Source organism: Eumetopias jubatus, unplaced genomic scaffold (assembly GCF_037043125.1).
Source record: "Eumetopias jubatus isolate StellerSeaLion01/CBP00866 unplaced genomic scaffold, mEumJub1_p1.0 scaffold_7, whole genome shotgun sequence".
NCBI classification, from domain to species: Eukaryota; Metazoa; Chordata; class Mammalia; order Carnivora; family Otariidae; genus Eumetopias; species Eumetopias jubatus.
The window spans coordinates 35672601-35687043 of NW_028274813.1; the positions used below are offsets into that span (position 1 = coordinate 35672601).

The 14443-nt window shown below is 50.6% G+C and overlaps 1 protein-coding gene across 3 annotated transcripts in view; it reads left to right on the forward strand.

The window, feature by feature from the left end:
- The window catches only part of SPTB (spectrin beta, erythrocytic), a 116935-nt gene that overhangs the window by 48616 nt on the left and 53876 nt on the right, over nucleotides 1–14443 (forward strand). For 2 of the 3 annotated variants that reach the window (XM_028115784.1, XM_028115854.2), the window contains exon 2: nucleotides 5903–6101. In XM_028115784.1, coding sequence (XP_027971585.1) covers nucleotides 5954–6101 — 148 coding nt within the window. In that variant the 5' untranslated portion in view covers nucleotides 5903–5953. Of the gene's footprint in view, nucleotides 1–5902; nucleotides 6102–14443 lie in introns of those variants that run through there. The other variant, XM_028115934.2, reaches the window with a different exon arrangement.

Consider the following 14443-nt stretch of genomic DNA (forward strand, 5'->3'; position numbering starts at 1 on the left):
GCCACCCAGGCGCCCTTGGGCATTCAACTTTTAATTCAACTACCAGAGAATATTACTTATTCTGGGCGGGGAGGCCAGTAGCTATCCTGAAAGGAAGTGAATTGGGAAAGATAAGAGGTAGGACTGGGTTGTAATAGCTTTCTGTAAATGTAGATATTGAGCCCAAGAATCCCAATAGAGGATAGTTGTTGAAAATGATGTATATTAAGAGTATCATCTCTCCTGTCTCCTTTAATCATTCCCAGTGGACATTTGCATCTGTGTAGGACGTGAGGTGCTGATAGATGCTATTAAGATAGAGGACTGAGGTGGCAATCCCTCTCTATATCAACGCTGAGCTGCACCTGTTCCCCAACCAAATCCCTAGAAGAACTACTAGGGTCATGATCCCACCATGCCCCCACTCCCATTCCACAGCTGCAGCTTAACTGGAGCCAGTTCTTAGGAGATTTTTCCATGATGAGAGTGGACAAGTTGGGACATGTGGACCTCAGGTTCCTGCCTGGTGAAAGAAACTGGAGCAGAAGGCTCTGGGGAAGCAGTGGGTTAGAATGGCCAGGGTATTGCAAATGCATGGGGATCCTTGATGGTGGCAACCACGGATAGGCATCTTGACACTTGAAGAACACCTAACTATCCTCTGCTGCTTGTGGGCCTGGCAGCCAGGGCCATTCAGGATGGGAACTGCAGAGTGTGCAAAAGGAGAGTGTGCTCTGGGGAGGGGAAGCAGCTTGATCCAGGTGCTGCTGCTGATGTCCATCTGCTGGAACAGTCACCCACAGATGGCATGCTTACCTCACTGGGCCTCAGTGTCAGCTCCTGGTCCTAAAACTCCCCTCTTCTGTCCTGGGAGCCATGTGCTCAGGTTTAGCCATATTGAGACGGAGCTGTAATTTCTAGGTGGCGATATCTGGTAGACAGATGGAGGTGCCAGACTAGAGCTTGGGGGTGGGCAGGAGGTTAGGGTTTGAGATAGAGTTAGTGTACTCTGTGCTGGGCGTCTCATTGGTTCTCCTGCTATTTTAGTATATATTTGTTCTGTAAGGTATCTGTGAATATGCAGTGAGATTACCACCCGAGGGAGTAGGAGGATGTTCTGTTTTAGTAAATGCACTGGCAGAAAAGTTACCAGGGAAACTTCAGGATTTAATCTCCTGACCTGGGTTACCATAGTACCAAAATATGTTAAAAACAGGTTTAGGGTAGCATAAAGGGGCAGGACAAAATAGAAAGCAGAGGAAGAGTCCAACCTTACAGCTAGAGAGAAAACTAAAGGTAGGAGGGGTCTAAATTCTCTGCTGAAGGAATTACGCATCGAAGCCTTTGCAGCAGCCTGTGACCTGTGACCCTGCGAAGGAAGAGCAGCGTCGCCCTGTATCTCCTTCCCCATCTCCCCCTCCTGAAGTAGAGCTTCGGGCTCTGTTGCTTCTCTGGTGCTATGCCACCCGGGAAGAGGAGACGGGGTGGGGAAGAAAAGAGCAGCGCATCCCTCGCATCCCTCCTCTGCTCCTCGGTGCCCACAGGAGGGCTGAAGCGAGTGCTAGCTGGGCTCCTGCAGGTGGGAGAGAAGCCGCCGCCGCCCCCCCAGGGATTAGGAGGGCATAGTGCATGAGGTTGAGATTCTGAGACCTCACACCTGATCTCAGAAGCGGATGAGGTCGGGTGCCTGGGTGGTTTGGTTAAGCGACTGCCTTCGGCTCAGGTCATGATCCTGGAGTCCCGGGATTGAGTCCTGCATCGGGCTCCCTGCTCGGCAGGGAGTCTGCTTCTCCCTCTGACCCTCTTCCCTCTCGTGCTCTCTATCTCTCATTCTCTCTCTCTCAAATAAATAAATAAAATCTTAAAAAAAAAAAAAAAAACGGATGAGGTCCTGGGCACACTGTGAAGGGTGGAGCTAAGGGTTTCGGCCGTGAAACTGTGAAATCCATTTACCAAGCAGGCGCTCCTTCTATGAGTGAATGCCCTGTACGATCAGATGAGCTTTTCTGTCCTGAGCTGTGGGCCAGTCTTCTAGGAACCCATCCTGATCAAAATGTAACCTGGCACTAGGGGGTGGCCGAAGCTCAGCAGGTGAGGGTAAGCCTCGGGCCTGTGCATTTGGAGACAGGCCTATCCCGTTGCGATAGGCAGGTAGGTGGACAGAGAAGGTGGCCTTTCCTGGGCACAGAGTCACACAGGCCGGAGAGGAGCCACCTACACTTTGACAAGGGTCTCATGGGTTGGGAGAAGGACTTCTTAGGAGCTTGAGGGTTCATTGGGGGCGGTGAAAGGACAAGGAACTACTTCTTATGCCCTTTCTCCTGGGTTTGCTGGCAGGGGAGTGAGATGCAGGTTAAGGTCAAATGTTAGCCATGTACTTGCTGCCTTCCATACTTAATGGAAGGCCACTCTAGGTGCATAGATGACTTATATCCTTCAAATGTGACCGATTACCTGAGTTCCAGGTTCGCCTCAGATATCAACTTAAGTATCATTTCCATGACTCCCCATTTGGTTAGGTGTCTCCCCCACGAACCCCCACCATACGCTGCTCTTTTCAGTCATGTTGGTTTCTTTGTTGCCAGCCTTCAAAGGGATATTATGACAGTAATGAAAATTGACATGGGTGACCCTGGGAAAGCTCTGGGTCAAATTTGGTTGTAGGCATCATCTGGGGTTTTATTTTTGCTCTTGTTTTGTTTCCCTGGAATAACCATCCGTAGCTTTCCTGTTTTCAGATTTTTCTTTTCCTCTGTCTCTCACGCCTGATTCTCCGATTCCCCCCTCTTGCTGACCCACTGAACACACCACCAGCACCCCCTCCCTTGGCTCTGACGGAATGCAGTCTTGGCAGGCCACTGGGGGCAGGAGAAAGAGGGCTTTCCTTTAGTTTCTGAATCTTCTTTCTTTGGTGGTTGTCTTCAGGGACCTGACATCCTAAAAACAAAACAAAACCCCCCAAAACCTTAGACTTTGGTATTTAGACATATACATGTGTTTTATCACTTCCCAGCCAAGCCACTGCCCTACCGCTGCCCTCTCTAAGCCACAGCAGCAGGGGGCATGGCGTTTTTGTTTTTTGTTTTTAAAGATTGTATTTATTTATTTGACAGAGAGAGAGAGAGCGAGAGAGGGAACACAAGCAGGGGGAGTGGGAGAGGGAGAAGCAGGCTTCCCAGAGAGCAGGGAGCCTGATGCAGGGCTCGATCCCAGGACCCTGGGATCATGACCTGAGCCAAAGACAGACGCTTAACGACTGAGCCACCCAGGCGCCCCAGGCATGGTGTTTTTAAGCAGGATGAATTGCTGTCTAGTAGCTGCTCTTCTGCACCCGGCGCCATCAATCTTGTCTTGAATGCTGGCCTGCTGCTGTGCCTGCTCAGGCTCATCTTTCTGGGGCAGACTTATTTACGGAGCCCTGGCAAAGGTAATCTCACCCCCACCCTCCCACCGGCCCGTGGCCTGGGCCTCTCTCAGTCGCTCTTAAAAATAGCCCAGGACAAGAAGGAGAGCCAGGGTCCAGTTACCTCCTGCAAGCAGGATATGATCTTACTTCACTTCCTGTGTCTGGCAGCCCGGCCCTTCTCGGGGTGGGGGGGCTACTGGACAGGCTTGAGGCCCAGCAGGAGGTGGTCAGGCTGTCAGCCTGTCTCCTGCCCAGAGCTGGGAGCCAGCAGTAGCTCCCCTTCAGGGAAGCTGGGGGGAGCATGGGGAGGAGGGTGTCCTTCCCCGCTCTTTGCCCAACCAGTTGAATGCGAAATCTCAGCCCTGGAAGTCATGTGTCCATTTGTGGAAGACGACAGGCTGTCTAAGGGATGAGGGTGTTCTTGGGCACAGGCCTGGCATTGTGGGGTGATGACTGGCTTCCCCACCCTACGCCTCCCCTTCGCTGAGAAGCAAACACCTTTGCCAGGTCCTGGAAGCTGCGGAATGCCCTCTGTCCTCATGTGCCGTGTTCCTCTCCTAAATCTAATCTGCTTCCCTAAAATCTGCCTAGTAGAGGGGGATAAACGGGCTACAGCTTGGCCTTTAGCCCTAGCTGTAGCAAGAATTCCCTAGATGACCTTGGGGAGGCCTCATCCAATGTGAGGCCTTTGGTTTTCTTCCTTGTGCAATTAAGATGGATAATTCTGGCTCCTGTCTCACCTCAAAGGGATGTGGTGGGATTGATTAATCAGCCTGGGGAAAGAGGAGTCTGAAGTGATTCTGTGTCTGAAAAATAAGGGCGACAGCACTGCATTTACACTTGGATTGGTGAGCTTGTATCATTTCTTCAACCTTATGCCTGTTTGGGTGTGTGCGTATGTGTGTTAGATGTATGTGTCTGTGGAATGTCAGTGCACGTGTGTGTGTGCACACATTCATGGAGGGAGTGGTTTACCTCACAGCTCACTGGTTGTCCACACTTGTCATTTTTCTGCCTCATGGCCTCCCCACCTCTACCCCCTTTGTTCTCTTGGATCCAAGGCTCTGGGCTCCCTGTTGAGTCTTATAGACTTGATCTCCTGAATCTCTTTAGCTTCCTGGGGAGATGCCTGAAAGGGAGGTACTGGTGAGGAAATTAAGGCTGAAGGAAAGCTAGTCATTTTCCATTTTCCAAAGGCCCAAGACATTCAAGACCTAGCCCCACATCTGTACCGCTCCTGTACCCCTTTTCTCCCTGACCTTGCTCTCACCCTCTAGTAACATTGTCACGTTCTGAAATTTTGCCATGTTCTTTCTCACCTTCAGAACTCTCTACCTGCTCTTTATCCCCTCACAGAATGCCTCCAGGCTCCCTTTAGGAACCAGCTTACCCTTCCCCCCCTGACATCCCGGCCTGGCCATGAGTCCGCCACCATTCCTCGTTCTTTCCCAGCAGTGGCACACACCATGCCTTACTGGAGCTGCTTATTTAATGGGGTGTCTTGCTGCCGGAGGGTAAACTCCATGAGGACAGGGTCCTTCCTGTCTTACTCCTAACTGCCTAGCACAGTGCCTGCCCTCTGGTTGGGCTTCAGTACATATTTGAAGTTATCACGAATGAATGAGCAAATATAAATGCCAGGCAAGTGAGAACACAGTGCTCACGTGCATTGCACAGATGAACACACATAGGTCCCCTCACCACCACCCCCACATCACACTGATGAGCCTGACGGGACAGCAGGTCATCTGGGCTCCTTGGGCTGATTTGGGATTCAACAGAAGACCTTGTCGACGTACCTGACTGCCTTTCAGAGAAGACAAAACCAAGAGCTCAGCTTTGTAAATATGTGCTGCTGGGAAAGCCCTGGGAGGGATCTTGGGCAGCGCCCTTGAGGAGCCCACTTTCCCCAGCGCAGCTGCCAGGGCTGGTGGCATCCGTGGCGTCTCACGTTCGTCTCTCTCCCCACTGATTCACATCTGAGTGGGACTCCGCCAACTTCCAGCTTCTCACCTCCTTCCTGCCCCCACCTTCCGTCCAGGTTTGGTCCTGGCCCCAGTCCAAAGGGCGGAGCTGCTTTTCTGCCCACGCCCCCCCCCCCAGCCCCCACGCCGTCGCCCACCCTGCCCAGCCCCCTGGCTCCCAGAAGAGCCGCCCCCTCTCCCTGATCCCTCCCGAGCTCCCCGCAGCTGTGGTGGCCGCAGGTTTGGAGGAAGCGGGCTTGCTGCGACTGACGTCTCCACCTGCTGGCCGTCCTGACCCCTTCTGCATGCAGCTCTCCATCCTTGCCGCCACTGTCGCCGTTCCTGGGGCTGCTGTTGCCGCGGCTGCCGCTGCAATATTTTCTAACCCAGAGACCCCGGGGGGGGGGGGGGGGTGGGGAAGCATGGCCCGGCAGCTGGCATGATGTGCCGCTCCTGTAAGGACCTCCCCTTGTTGGATGCTCTGAATAAGTTTCCCCTGAAAAAAGTCCAAGGGAGGGGGTTAACCCTCTGACTGTGTTGCTGTCCCCCCTAGGGACCCTTCCATGAAGATTGAGGCAGGCGAAACTGCTGAGAGCCTGCTGACATGACATCGGCCACGGAGTTTGAAAACGTGGGCAACCAGCCACCGTACAGCCGGATCAATGCCCGCTGGGCTGCCCCGGACGATGAGCTGGATAATGACAACAGCTCAGCCAGGCTGTTTGAGAGGTCCCGGATCAAGGCCTTGGCAGGTACCATTTGGGGCTGTGGGGGTTAGAGGAGCTGGTCTCACAATCCCAAGCTTCAGTCCCCTCCCTTCCTGTGGTCAATCCTATGTGTGCACTGGCGAGAGCTCTGGCAGGGACATGATGGAGACATGGTTGTGTGGCTCCAAGAGAGACCTGGCCCTGTTGGAAGGGAGCACAGGCTCAGGGAGCCTCTGCTCTCAAGCATGCCTCACCTCATCCCAGGTGGGAGGCGGTGCCAGGGAGGCCCAGCCCTCTGCCTCTGTCCTGAATGACCTGTGGCCAAAGAGTGAAGAGAAAGTCTGGGTGAAGGAGTGTCTGAGGGGCTGGACAGCCAGGTAGAGGTGCATGGGGCTTCATGATGCACCTCAGTCCCCTAGGCAGAGATAGAGAAATTATCATCATCCTCGCTGTGGTCCCAAAAGAAAAGATGGATTTGATAGGAAATTGAGAACAGATAACATCCTCCCCACAGTGGCTCAGGAAGCCGGATTTTCTGGACTAAACCTCTTATCCTTAAACTGGAATTAGATTTTTACTTAGCAGGTTTATAATCGATTTCTGTGTGTGTGTGTGTGTGTGTGAGAGAGAGAGAGAGAGAGAGAGAGAGAGAGAGAGAGAGCACGCACTTAAATTCCCAGCAGAAATGGTTTCTCCTCCACCCTGCTGGCTGAGATCTGATTCTTGGGATTTTTTTTCCTACCAACCCCTGGGACCATTGCCGCCCTGGATCCTGGCCAAGGGTAGCTGTGCTCCAGCATGAAGTCCTTGGCCAATAAGGAAAGTTTGAGTTCTGTGGGGCATTGTGTGCGTAGAAGGGCTGGGGGTAGATTCCATCACCTGCTCCACCAGTCATGAACCCAACTCAGATTTGTTTCCCCATCATCAGTTGTCCCCATCTTCACTTTGTAAGAAGGACCCAGCCTCTCCCACAAGCACTTTCTAGAGCGATTCTCCCAGGGCCCCATCACTCAGTGGCCCTACCCAAAGTTCCCGGTAGTACTCTTCTACCTTCTCTCCCTCCACTGTGCTCCCAGATGCCTCAGTCTCCAGCTGACCTTGAGTCATGAGCAGGGCCCTCGGCCCCTCTGGGACCATAATGGCCTTTCATCTTAGGAGTATCTGGGTTTCCCATTCTGTAAAAGGAATGGGGTGTCTCATTCCCTTGTCATGATGGAGAATCCATTCAGGGCTCAGCCATCAGCTTTTGTGTCCTTGTTCTTTGTAGGAAACTCGCTTTCTTCTTCCTTCATCCCCTCCTCCCCATTCCCTACCCTTAAAAAGTCCTTTCTTGGTTTTCCTTGAGGACAGATAACGGCACCAATCCCTTGCTTTGCTTATGTAATCTTAACCTCGTTAAATAAGCCAACTGGGAACCCTTGTCTTTGCCAGTCTGGTTTTACCGTCTTTAGATCTCAGAGCCAACTGAGCCTGACTGCAGTGACCCTGGTGATAGAGGGGGAGAGGGATTCCATAAGTCTTGTCAAAGGACAGTACAAGGAACGGGACTGTCTTTTGTGAAAGGATCCTTTGATAAGTTTCACAGATACCCTGTTTTTTAAGAAACCACGGTAAATTCCATTTTAACAGTGATTTATTATACTCCTACTATGTGTAAAGCTAAAACCCCTGACCAGACATGAAAATGGAGAAGAAACCACAGAGATGAGTTCAACATAGTATCTGTCTCTAAGGAGTTTATGATCTATTAGGGAAAATGAACAATGTTCATAATTAATTAGCACAAGTAGAATTAGAGAAGAACCATAGGAAAGTCACATAATTAAATGGCAATGAGAGAGCAAAGGAGGAGGCACAAGGAGAATCAGGGACTCGTGTGTGGAGAATGCCTTCAGAAGTAAAGGGTGACACGCAGGCGGGACACAGCATCATCCTGTTGGACAGTGTGAATGGCAGCAAGGTCTGATGAGCAGGTTGGGAAACCGGTGAAGGTAAGTTGATCAGGTTGATGGGGAAGGAGCCTCCACCCGCCTTGCCTGTGTCTCACCAAGAGGTTGCTGCTCATCTACAGAGAATCTGTATGCCCCACCCCCCGGGTGGGGGACCATGGAGTATAGAACTAAATGCCTGGACCTTAATGATCTAGACCCATCTGACCAACAGGTAACCATGGCAGTTTGGGAGTTTGGGGTCCGTTCAGGATTTTGAAAAACAACCCTAAGCAGTCTACTGACTTTCCTGAGAATCCACGCTGAGTGACCTGTGGGAGAAGCCAAAGCTTTGGAAGGGTCCAAAGTAGAGAGGTCAGATGAACCCGTTCTGGTGGGTAGGCAGAGCAGAGGAAGGGGCTGTCAGGTTCCACCAGATTTCTTGACCTTTTTCTCTGCGGTATTATCTTCGGGGCTGCCTTGGCAGCCTAGGCGGGGGTCAGTGTTTCCACTGACTGAGGCTGAGGAATCGGAAGTGCCTCTGGTTCCTCTCATTGCAGCCACTCCCCCATGCCTAAGAGCATTCTGGCAAGGAAGGCGTTCAGTCCTGTGTTTCTTACAAGATGGCGGTCGTTTGCTTTGTAGGTGTGTGTGGCAAAGTTGGAGAGATTCTTTCTGAAATTGAAGGTCTTGAGGTGAGGAGAAAAATGTCACAAGACCCAGGTTCCACCTCAAATGCTACTGCCAGGAAGGTTGAATCAATTTCCTGTTTTATAAAATGTGGATGGTAGTACTTTCCCAAGGGTGTTGTGAAGGTCAAGTAAGATAAAGTTTATGAAAGTTTTTTATTAGTAATAAAATACTAGGTGAATGTTAGGATTTACAGGAAATCTTAGTAATATCTTTCTGTTCTTTCTCTTAACTTCAGACCTTCAGAATCATTAGCTCAGTCAGTGCCCCAGTTATCTTGGCCTGTTTCCTCCTCCTTAACCCCACCCTCCTTTGTCTTAGAAGGCCTGGGTTGGAAGAAGGAGCCAGGGAGCAGGGAAAATTCTGCTAATGCTTGTGCTTGGAGCGCTTGGCTCCGTCCCCAGAGACCCAGTACGCAAAGGGATGAGGCCCCATGCTTTGTAGATGTTTCTCTTTTAAGGCTGCCCAGGCACGTCTCTGCTATCAGCCAGGTGACCCAGAAGGCCCGAGAAACCAAAGAATGATGGGGCCTGTTAGATGTTCTTCCTCATGTGTCAGCTTCTCTGGTCCTTCTCCACTTAGTGACCTGTGGTTAGAAGACTTGCAGTTGGTTAACTGGGCTCCATTTTTTTCTGCCTCTTAAGTCAACTTCCTCTCAGTTCCAAAGGAATACTCCCTATTCTGCCTTTCAGACCGTTCCTAGCTCTTCCTCCCTGGACTGAAATGAACAAGCCATCTGGTTATTCCGTGTGGAAACTGCCACAGTGATATACAAATACCTGACCTCTGTCCAAATGAATCACTGGATTTGACACTGTGGATCACCCTGACTGAAATGAAGGGGGAGGTGGGCAAGAAAATGCTGCAGAAGGGGATGTACAGGGATGGATTTGACCTTAGCAGTGCCCAGGGGTGCACTGGGTGGTGGGTCCAGCAGGAATATTTGCCCAGTAGGTCCCTGGGCAGATGTTAGTTCTCAGCATCAGCGTCTTAAAGCTGACAGCACCTCATGAGGTTAAGTGCTGGGTAGCCCTGAGGCTTCTGAGCCTGAACAGGTATTGTTCTCTGCTTTGATGACTGCCTCTAGCACCTTCCTACTTTTTTGAAAGATTAGGGGAAGGGGAGCAGTTGAAAAGCTCAAGTTCTGCCCCCCGCCAAGAGGTTCCAGCCTTCACGTCTCAGTAGAAAGGCTTCCAGTGTCTTCCTAGAGCCACCCTCCTTTTTACTCTCTCCCCATTTCCTGTCCTTCCCCCTTTTCGTCCTGGGAGCCATTCGGTAAACATTTGTGGCTGTCTGGATGAGGGATGAGGGATGAGGCACTGCAGGCTGCAGGGAATTTACCAGCCAGAAAAGCCCGTCCTCTGTGCTCTCTCCTCATCCCAGAGGCGGCCTCTGCCTGCCTGCCTGTCCCCTCACATCTGGCTGGGTACCCCACTGATTCAGGTGAGGACACTGCCTCAGGGTGGATGTGGCCCAAGTGGGAGAGGAGGAATGCAACACAAAGGTTCCCCCCAAAAGAGAAACCTTGTGCATCAGCCTCCCCCCTCCTTGCCCACACACTCGGTAGGCATCTGGGCACCCCACGTGCCACCCACTGCAGGATTTCCAGCTTCTCGGAGCACAGAGGTGTCTGGAAGGTTGCAGTACAGAGAGCAGGCCAGGGCCTCTTGCGATGCTCTGTGAGAAGGAGAGAGCCAAACATGCCCTTTGTCCTCGTCTGTGGCCTGTTGAACACAGTCATCCTTTTCAAACAAAGGGCACAAATTGATGTAGCCCACCCTGGTTTTGCCTTTAAATCGGAGTCCAAGTGATGTTTCAAACTAGAGATGCTTTTCCTTTCTGCATTCTGTCTTTGTAGCCTCCTTATTAGATAGGAGGTGAGGTCGCATGGTGAGGTTGGTTGAGGACAATTCAGAGAACACAGCAGGGCAGCAGGTGCACAGCGGGCTGTGTCCCTTGCTCTGAAGTACAGAGTTGCTGCCACTTTGAACCTTGAACGTCTTCCAGACCCACTTTGCCCAGGCTCCAAGGTTAAGTTCTGTGCCTAGCAGATAGTCCATCAGAGCCTTAGGACAGTGGCCCTCAGACCCCGCTGCTCCCTGCCCACCCATGTTGGCTCCCTAGAAACTCCACAGAGAGAGGGTGATATGGGCTCCTTCCTGACTTTGGTAGCCAAAGGTAATGCATGGCCTTTCCCTGGGCCTCCTTCCCCACCTGCACCAGGATCACACTGATCCCAGGTACCCCAGAGGTGCCCCAGTTGCCTGAGAAGGGCCTTGTGTCCAGAGGGTGAATGATGCCTTTCAGAGAGCAGGATTTCACCACAGTGTGTGTGTGTGGAGGGGGGGTGGAGCACAGGCACAGGGATTCAGCAGCTTCTTGGCAGCCTATTAAGTTGACAAGTTCACAGGCAGCTGCTGGAGACCACGGCATCAGGTGTTAATGGTCTGAATGTCTCTCTTAAGCTACCTGTGAGAACAAAGATGGTGTCATTAATGAGGGGTTTTTAAAATGTTTTCTTCTCAGATTTCAAAACATGAGTTGGAGTTCTGTGGAGAGACTATATTTTGGGAAAATATACTATTCATAGAAATATGTATAATCATCAGCAATCATTTTAGTATACTGTCAGAAGAAAAAATAATTAGCTCAGCAGCTTTTTCTGGGAGGTCAGCCATTGTGAGTTTCCCCTCCTTTCCTGAGACGCCACTGCTCAGATAAACCTGCTGGTGACCGATGCAGACAAATCCACGAGAGGCCAGCGTCGTTCCCCCCCACCACCACCACCGCCCCCTTGCTGTGTGCTCTGGGGCAGTCTCCCCGGCCCAGGACATAACACCTTCTCCCACTGGCCTCCCTCCCCTCTCCAGAAAAGCTGTTCTTCCTCTGAGAATGCTTTGCAGAACCAAGGCTGTCCCCATTTCTGGGTGACTGCTATCTATCATCGTGAAGATTGTTTTCAAATATTAATACACCGAGGTTAATAATAAGACTCTTCCCTCCCCATGCCATGCAGTCTGAGTGAGCCACGGTAATAGCCTCCTCCATCTTTGGGACATTCCTGTGGGCTGTCCGCTTCGTTCCCAAGGGCAGGCCGTGACCCCTTGATGGTGCTGACGGTTCCCAGGGCAGCTGGTATCCGCTTCCCCCTCCTCCATCTGGGAGCCCCCTGCATGCTGCCGGGCTGAAGAGGTGCCAGGAGTGGTGTTTGTTTCCAAGCATCTGTAGCGATTGCTCATTTTCCCTTTTTATCGTGTCATTGAGAGAGAATGACAGGGAAGCTGGTAGCAGCTGAGTCTCTGGGAGCATTTTGTCTCTAAACCCTTTGGCCTTCAGACTCTGGAAACTGGATCAACAGGGGATCTCATTTTACAGTCCAGTGAGAAGGAAGTAGATCAAATAATCACACGTGTGTCTCTGTACATGTAGATGTATGTGCATGATGATGAATTAAGATGAATTCCATAAAGATTTACTGAGAACTATGAGTTTCTAACATAACCTACAGCCTATAACTCACCCAAGGAGGAGTGGGGCTTGTTGGAGTGAGTGCATGGGGGGGATGGAGGGGTGGAGATGGGAGGGGCAGGCAGGAGCCGCATCACAGGGGCCTTACAGGCCATGGGTATCTTCAGGGTCCTGGCAGGAAGCAGCCGGCAACTCAGAAAGGTGGCTGAGGAGTTTACTGAGGGGGACTATTTGCAAAGGAGTGGCGGGGTCGAAGGGCCAAAGGGTGGGAGCCTGCAGCAGGGAGAGCTGGAGGCTCTCAGGACGAAGGACGGAGCCACTCCTACAGCCATCAAACGGTTCTTGCAGGGAAGTGGCATGCTTACATTTGGGTTGTTAAATATCACTCTGACTTCAGTGGGGGGAACAGGTTATGGGGAGGCTGGGCAAAAGTCTGGGAAGATGGCAGCATGAGCCAGCTTGGGGGCCATCGACAGGGAGAAGTGGCCCATCATCACATTGTCATCCTTCTGCTCTTGCTGCCATCATGGGCTTTCCCGAGTTAGGTGACCTTGGCCAAGTCACTTTTCTGCTCCTCACCTGGAAAACAAGGGGCTTGAGCCAGATGATGCACAAGGCCTTTCCAGCTCTGGCCTCCCGGGAAGAAGCCACCTGTTAGAGTAGTGCTGACCATATGCCTCTACCCTGAACCCTGGAGCTTCGGTTTCTCCCTCTCCCCCCTCTCCCCCCTCTCCCCCCTCTCCCCCCTCTCCCCCCTCTCCCCCCTCTCCCCCCTCTCCCCCTCTCCCCCTTCCCCCCTCTCCCCCCTTTCCCCCCTCTCCCCCGTCTCCCTCTGCCTGCAGCTTCCCCTGTGTGCTTGCTCTCTCTCTCTTTCTGTCAAATAAATAAATAAAATCTTAAAAAAAAAAAAGAACCTCCGGGCTTTTCTTTACCTGGAGTATAAGGTTCAAATTCCCTAGACTGTCCTTCAGATTCTTTGCTCTGGGGCAGTTCACTGCTTCTCACCCTCACCCCCAGACATGCACACCTGTACGTGCACTCCTATACCTGCACACACATGCACACACACACATTTGCCAGTGTCTACCTTGAGGCCTTTGAACAAGACCCCCCCACTTCCTTCCCTGCCATTCTAAAACCATGATCATCTTCAAACCTCACATCCAAATTAACCTTCTTCAGAAACATTTTTTTAAGAACTAAATTGGATATAATAACTTGCTTTCTTTTCCTACTATATGTAAAGACCCTATTTTATTTTTAAAAAATAGGATGAATACTTCTATATCTTTAAACATTTTTATTACCCAAAAATATATATTTAGTATAGAAAAGATTAGAAAAATAGATAAAAAAGGGAAAACTAGGGACATTGTTAATGACCCATACAGATATTTTAATGCCTATAAATACAGGACTCTGTGTAAAGTGTGTAAGTACTTAAACATTATATTATAATCTTAGAATTTTTCTCACTGAGCAGTATACTGTGAATATCTTTTCATGTCTGTAAACATGCAGATTATAATTTTCATGGCCATATAGTCTTCCTTTGTATTACTGTACACCAGTATAGTTAACCAGCATCTTAGTGTCCAACTCTGCTCACTTTTAAAGTCAGTCTTATGTGCTGTATTCTTGCCTTTGCACGTATGTAATAAGCATCCTAGAGTTCTCTCTCGGAATCAACCCTAGCTAGATTTTACGTCTTGTAGGTGGGGGAATCCTGTTCTAGCCTTTCACAGTACTAGTGTCATGAAAGTTGGTTGGCTGAAAGAAAAGTTCCTCTCCAAACTAAACTACAGGGTGGAATTTGTGCTACCAACATCATTTATGATGTGTCCCTGAGGATCTGCCCCTCCGCTAGGCTTTATAGGATTGCCAACTGTATCTTCGAGGTTTGTCACAAGTTCATGGGAGTTCAAGTATCACTCACTCAGGTTCCCAAAGCTCTTGGCTTCCTGGCATGAGAAGGAGAGAACTCTGAGGCTGTAAACCTACAAAAGGCTCAACGTTAAATGATTGGCTTCAGGCCCAAGCTGGTGGTCCATGGGCCTCGCATGGGGCCTCCTCACCCTCTTGTCTTTCCGACCACCCAGCCTTACCCATACCTTAGGCCTGGGTGCTGGCAAAAATGCAGGCTTCCTCAAAAACACAAAAACAAAACCTTTGTAACTTTTCATCAGTCATTTATTCCTCAGGGTTTATGAGCTTTATATCCTATTTTTCTCCATGACATCTGTTGTTTCTTATTATGAAAGGAATACATACATGTTCATTGCAGCAATTTTAGAAACTATA